Consider the following 6971-nt stretch of genomic DNA (forward strand, 5'->3'; position numbering starts at 1 on the left):
GGTAAAAGTAAAAAATAAAAAGTTAAAAGCTATTTGATGTTCTTAAAAAAGAGAAAGGAAGAAAGGAAGAAAGGAAGAAAGGAAGAAAGGAAGAAAGGAAGAAAGGAAGAAAGGAAGAAAGAAAGAAAGAAAGAAAGAAAGAAAGAAAGAAAGAAAGAAAGAAGCCTAATCAGTAGAAACCAAATCACAGAGGTCCTTATTGGAGGGTAACCATTTGGCTAATGCCTAGAGTAATTAATAGCACTCCTTTTCACTTTTAAAAGAACACTTATTTGGACACTAATACGGTCATCTTACCATTTCAAAGAAATATGGATGTTACCCTAAAAATGCTTACCTTAACATAAAATTTTTGAGAACATTATAGCAAAGGTTTCCTATTTTTTTCTGCTTAAACCTGAAGATATATCTATCAGTAACATGTAATCACTATGGCAAGAATTCTCAAAGAAGGTAGCTACATTAAAGAATTATCAACTACTTTCTATGAAAGGCTTTTGATAACCCTGTGTGATCGCAAAAAACTTTAGCTTTCTGAAATGAGATAGAAGGAAGACTAGTAAACTCTACCTGTTCTGGCATAGCTCCATGTTCAATTCCAGTCTTCAATAATCTGTAGCAGTTACCAAACAGATCCCATTTTGTGAGATCATGAGCACTAAAATAAACAAAATGTATTAACTTTATTCTAGAATGAAGGAAATTTTAAACAAAATGACTTTAAGTAAAATAACTTCATTTTCTTGTAGAGTTGAAAGAGATCCATAAAGGAAATGTTCGAGTGCTCATACTTAAGAAGAAAAAAAGAGGGAAATGAGAGGGGGAAATAAAGAGGCGGAGAGAGCTCAAGCTGATATTAGGAATTCATTAAAAGAAATCAGTAATAACAAAACTTCACACATTTTAAAATAAAACAAAACGATCTATAATAATAAAAGCTTAATATGCTAATTAGATAGAATGTCCTTCTGGACAACCTTCTGGAAGAAGCCGCGGTGGGCAGGGGCCGAGGCAGAGGCCTGTGGCCACCATGGTGGGCAGAGGCCAAGGCAGCTGCCGTGGCGGCGGGGGCTGAGCCCCTTGTATGAATTTCGTGCATCGGGCCTCTAGTACCATAATAAAAACAAACAAAAAACCTTCACACATTTAAGTGAAGATTACTACAACATGGTCAACCTAAGCTCATATCCCATAGTTCTTTCTCTTCTAGTATAATTTAACATACATTTAAGCAAATCCTGAGAGCACACAGGATTAAACAAATGTATTTTTAAAAAGATTAGACAAAACCAGGGTAAAGAAAACATGGCAAAGCTCAATAACTTTAGTGTAGCTATTTACATGGGCTGAGGAGTTCTGAATGAGATAATGCTGACATTTTAAATAGTCATGAGCTCTACTACTAAAAATAGCAGATAATTGGCTGTCAACTTTTATTTTCATACATCTAAATATTTTAAAATATAAGTTTGTGTCTCCATGAGATATCAAACAACATATTGTATATAAAAAAAGGCTTAGATTTTGGACGTTGCTTTGAAATCTGAAGTATTTACTGATGTAGGCCTACACCTAAACATTCTTTTGACAATGAAGTCCTCTATTTTCCTTTCTTTATAGAGAAGATAAGCATGTCTTATTATAAGGGACATGCAAATTACAATTTGAAAATGATACTTATTTCCTTGAACAAGCCTTTTGTCCTTATTCAAATCCAACTGCTCTGTCTACATAAAACAAGAATAATTCAGAAATAAAAGCTCACAGAAATAACTTTCATGGCTTTCCTCAAAACATGTTTTTTTCCTATTTAGTAAGACTTTAAGAAACTATCCATTGAAAATTATACTTCTGAAATGCTAGCTTACAGAATAAGCTCATCAAATTTGTTAAAAATACACTTAACTTAAACCTTTACAGTGTGCACTTATTACAGAGAATGAGAAATCTTACTCCTTAAGTAACCATCCTATATAATAAAAGCATAATATGCAAATTGACCGAATGGCTGAACAGCAGAATAACAACAACCATCTGGACGACCATCCAGGACCACGCTATGACACCCACTGGCACCAGGCCAGCCAAGGTAGTTGCAATCCAATTGGTCGGGAGCCCAGCCATCCCCCCATGATTGTCGGCAGAGGGAGGCCCAGGCAAACGGCCGGCAGGGAGATCAATCGGGGGGCTCCACGATCACCCTGTAGAGGGAGGCGACACCACCAACCAGTGGGCTGCTTCCCTCTGTGAGGGAAGCCCCGGTCCCGGGTGCTGGCAGCTGGAGGGAAGCCCAAGTCCTGGGTGCCAGCAGCCAGAGGGAAGCCTGGGTCCCGGGTGCAGGCAGCTGGGGGAAGAAAGGCCTACTCTTGCACGAATTCCGTGCATCGGGCCTCTAGTATTAAAATAAAACCCTATAATTTACCTGAAGAAAATCAGAATAATAAAGAAAAACTGTACAACACCTTGATATTTCTTTAAAATTTCCCACTGTTATATGAATGTTAAACATTACAAATGTAATCAGTCTGTTTTATGCTGACTAATCTGCTTTTCACTGAATCTACAATCTACTTCCAATGAAACCACGTACTTGTGAAAAGAGGTTAACCGCTTTAATGTAGAAAGCACGTTGTAAATATCATCATCATCAGCTTCTTCTCCCTATAAATAAAAAGTAGACATCACTTTATTATCACACCTTCATGTATCCTCAAATTCACATGAAAGTCTATTAACACATTGTATGCGGGAAACGTATTTATACGTTTTATGTATTTATACGTTCTACCAGTGTAGTAGAGTGCGGGACACGTATTAGTACGTTTTTTATAGACTAGCGGTAGAATGCGGGTAATGTATAAATACGTAAACTAAAGTTATTGTAATTTTACTGAACGTTGCCATTTGTGCAAAAAATTAGCAAAAATGGCCCGCGCCACCTGTTAGCGCGCGAACAATGTGTTAATACTTACTGCTTAAATAAAAATTGTTATCTAGTCTAATAAAAGGGAAACATGCAAATCGACCATACCTCTGCTACACCCACAAGCCATGCCCACAAGCCAATCAGGAGCGAATATGCAAATCAACCCAACTAAGATGGCGGCCATGGAGCTGGAGCGAGCAGGAGGCTTGGGTTGTCCCCGGCAATGGAGGAAGCCAAGCTTCCCGCCTGCCCTGCCGGCTCTGAGCTCCGCTCAGGGCTACAAAGTTTTAATTATAGAAGATAAATAAATCCCAGACACCTGCTTCCAGCCCGTGGCCATGGCCAGCCTGAAAACAGCCCTCAGAGCCTCACCCAGGCTGGCCACACTCCCATGGGGTGAGGGTCCCTGCTGAAGGATTTGGCCAGCCTGAAAACAGCCATCAACTCCTCACCCGCTGGCAAGTGGACATCCCCCAAGGGCTCCCGGGCTGCCAGACTGCCAGCTTAGGCCCAGTCCCCTGGGGAGCAGACCTAAGCCAGTTGGTGGACATCTCCCAAGGGGTGCCAGACTGTGAGAGGGCATAGGCCGGGCTGAGGGACCCCCACAAGTGCACAAATTTTTGTGCACTGGGCCTCTAGTTATTATATAAAAAGTACATATTCACTGCTGGTAAATAACAAAATACAAATAAAATAAAACAGACAAAAAATGAAAGATACCCATAATCCCAGCAGTGAGAAATAAATAACAATACAACATCAAAAATGGTTAAATTTTTTTGTAAAATTAAAAGTAGGGGAAAATCGGTTACATGGATTAAGAAGATCATCAGCTTGGATCTCAGATCACAGAAAACTGTGAAGTTTCATGGTTGCCTTACCCAGATTGGAGGGAGAAGACAGGATTCGATAATTACAGAAATAATCACAAAAATAACCAGTTGGAGAGGCTTCCTGCTGTCTTGGGCACACCACTAGTAATCAGCCATCCCTCATAAGCACGTAATTTTAATGTTCTATGCATTAACATATCATAAAGTAATATTAAAATGCAAATTAGATTACAGGATTAGAAAATTAAAAAAAAAATTTAAGAAAAGCCATTCCTTGCCTGGCTGGCATGGCTCAGAAGTTGAATGTCGACCAATGAAGCAGGAGGTCATGGTTCTATTCCTAATTAGGGTCCTTGCCTGGGTTGTGGGCTTGATTCCCAGTAGGGGCTGTGCAGGAGGCGGCTGGTAAATAATTCTCTCTCATCACTGATGTTTTTATCTCTCTCTCCCTTCCTCTCTGATATCAATAAAAATATTTTTTAAAAAGTATGAAGAGATCTAACATTAAAAAAAAAAAGCCAGTCCTTAACAAGATTTTTCTTAAAAGACAAAAAAGAAAAAAAATCCAGCTTGTTTGAAACAAATTTTAAAAATAAAGTCCTGGCCAGTGTGGCTCAGTTGGTTGGACATCATCCTGTGCACCAAAAGGTTGCCAGTTTGATTCCTGGCCAGGGTACATACCTTGGTTTTGGGCTTGATCCCTGGTATTAAACATGCAGGAGGCAGCAGATCCATGTTTCCCTCTCACATCAATGTTTCTCTCTCTCTCCCTCTCTCTCTCTCTCTCTCTCTCTCTCTCTTTCTTCCCCTTCAATAAAAATCAATTAAAAATCTTTAAAAAAAAAAAGTATAACAAAGGCTCCCCTCTATAGGATGAACAATTACAATAATGCTGCTAAGTTCTGAAAGGTATAGAGAATTTGACTAAACTTATTTTAAAATGGAAACAATTTATATACTCAGCTACCTTTAATAATTATTAGCCAAAATTATTACATGTACACATTAACTTTAAAACATACCTCTTGCAATAGATCTTCCACAGAATGATTGAATCGATCTACAAACTCATCAATCAGCTGGCTTCGAGCTATGTCAACTCTATTCTGGATGGTATACTCTTCACTGCATAAGATACTATAGGTTTTACTGCAGGCTTCTAGAACATCTGATTCTACATGTTTCTCCACAACAAACTTAATCTGTTTTAATAAAGCATCCAGATGCTGAGGAGGGAAAAAAGCAAGCAACTATATTTAGATAAAACAAAAATAAGCATCTGTCAAATAACAAATAAGTCTATATGATCACATATGATTAAAATATTCTAGTTAATAAAACTCAATACAATAGCAGAATTTCAATTTCATAGTGTCTTACCTTTTCCATTCTACCTGTGCTATAAATTTCTAGATCAAAATACTGTGGGATTTGTAGCAAGTTTGCTACTTTCTCTGCATCTGCAGAATACTAGAAGGAAGAAAAAATACAAAAGTAGTAAGTAACTAATAGTATAGTGTAATAAGCAAACTCCGTGATATATTATTACAAAAAGGTAAATGAAATTGTACCTTTGATAACAACATAGGAAGTGTGATAATAAAATGCTCAGTCAATTTGTTTCTATCATCTATTTGAGTTTTCCTTTCTTTGGCAGTTAGCACCTAGAAATAAATTCAAATGGGCATAGAGTATGAGTGCTATGCACTAATTTATAAATATAGAACATTAGACAGAATGATGAAGCACTGATAGATAATGTAATTGAGAATTTTGAGAGGAGCTTAACAAACTATTTACCAAAATAAAGACATCTAGTTTTACGAAGATTTCTAGACAACACTCACTAGTACTTTATTAATTAGCTCCTTATTTAAGAATCATTAAAGTTCAGATAAATTACTACTTATTTAGGTTAAGTGAAAACAAAAACACTTCCATAAAACTACAGTTATGAAGAGAAAAATATTGGAAACAATGGAAAAATATTTTTTCTAGATTTTTTTTATTGTCTAAAGTTTTACATATGTCTCCCCTCCTCCCCCAATTTTTCTAGAGTTTTAATCTCAATGTCAGCAGTGATCTCCCCTATGTTAAATACATTCTATGTCTTCTGGCATCCATTGAAAAGAAATCAACTGCTAATTTATTGCTGTTGCCCTCTCTACCTGAATTTTCTATTGTTACTGTCAAGTTTTGTCTTTGGCTCTCAACAGTGTGACTATACTGTGTCTAGAAGTGGAATCTTTTGTGATTATCATATTAGTTTTGTTAAGCTTCTTTGATATGTGCATTACTATTTCTCATCAAATTCATGAAGTTTCTGGCAATTATTTCTTCAAATGTTTTTGCTTCCTGTCTCTCACTCCTTTCTTTCTGAGACCTCATTACACAAATCGGATGCATTTATGTGTTTCACACATTTCCGAGGCTCTGTTCATTTATGTTAAATCATTTTTCCTCTGTTCTTCAGAAGAGATAATTTGTTATTAATCCATCTCCATGTTCATTGTTTATTTCATTTCAAATCTCTTACTGAGCTGATGTAATATATTTTTAAAAAACTAGACCTACTAAGAAACCATTTCTTTTTTTTTCTTTATTAAGGTATTACGTATATGTCCTTATCCACCTTGCCCTCCTCTACCCCTGCCCTCACCCTGCTAGTGTCTGTGTCCATTGGTTAGGCTTATATGCATGCATACAAATCCTTTGGTTGATCTTTCCTCCTTCCCCCAACCCTCCCCTGCCTTCCCTCAGGTTTGACGGTCTGATCGATGCTTCTGTCTCTGATCTGTTTTTGTTTATCAGTTTGTTGTTCATTATATTCCACAAATGAGTGAGATTATGTGATATTTATATTTCTCTGACTTATTTCGCTTAGCATAATGCTCACCAGGCCCATCCATGCTGTTGCAAATGGTAGGAGTTCCTTCCTTTTTACAGCAGTGTAGTATTCCATTGTGGAGATGTACCACAGCTTTTTATTTTTATTTTTCAAGGCTGGATATATATCTATATCTATATATCTATATACATATAGATATGTAGATGTGTGTGTGTGTGTGTGTGTATGTATTACATATGTGTCCTTATCCCCTCCATTACCCTCCCACCCCTGCACTCATGCCCTCACCCCCCTGGTGTCTGTGTTCATTGGTTAGGCTTATATGCATGCATACAAGTCCTTCATTGATCTCTCCCCCTTACTC

The 6971-nt window shown here is 37.2% G+C and overlaps 1 protein-coding gene across 9 annotated transcripts in view; it reads right to left on the reverse strand.

The window, feature by feature from the left end:
- The window catches only part of STAG1 (stromal antigen 1), a 336264-nt gene that overhangs the window by 58279 nt on the left and 271014 nt on the right, over nucleotides 1–6971 (reverse strand). For all 9 annotated transcript variants that reach the window (XM_006759813.2, XM_006759812.2, XM_015561382.1 and 6 more), the window contains 5 exons: nucleotides 5331–5423; nucleotides 5140–5229; nucleotides 4782–4985; nucleotides 2591–2661; nucleotides 571–658 (listed from right to left, as the gene is read on the reverse strand). In XM_006759813.2, the coding sequence (XP_006759876.1) occupies nucleotides 571–658; nucleotides 2591–2661; nucleotides 4782–4985; nucleotides 5140–5229; nucleotides 5331–5423 (546 nt within the window). The remainder of the gene's footprint in view (nucleotides 1–570; nucleotides 659–2590; nucleotides 2662–4781; nucleotides 4986–5139; nucleotides 5230–5330; nucleotides 5424–6971) is intronic.

This window comes from Myotis davidii, unplaced genomic scaffold (genome assembly GCF_000327345.1).
Source record: "Myotis davidii unplaced genomic scaffold, ASM32734v1 scaffold415, whole genome shotgun sequence".
In the NCBI taxonomy this organism is placed as follows: Eukaryota; Metazoa; Chordata; class Mammalia; order Chiroptera; family Vespertilionidae; genus Myotis; species Myotis davidii.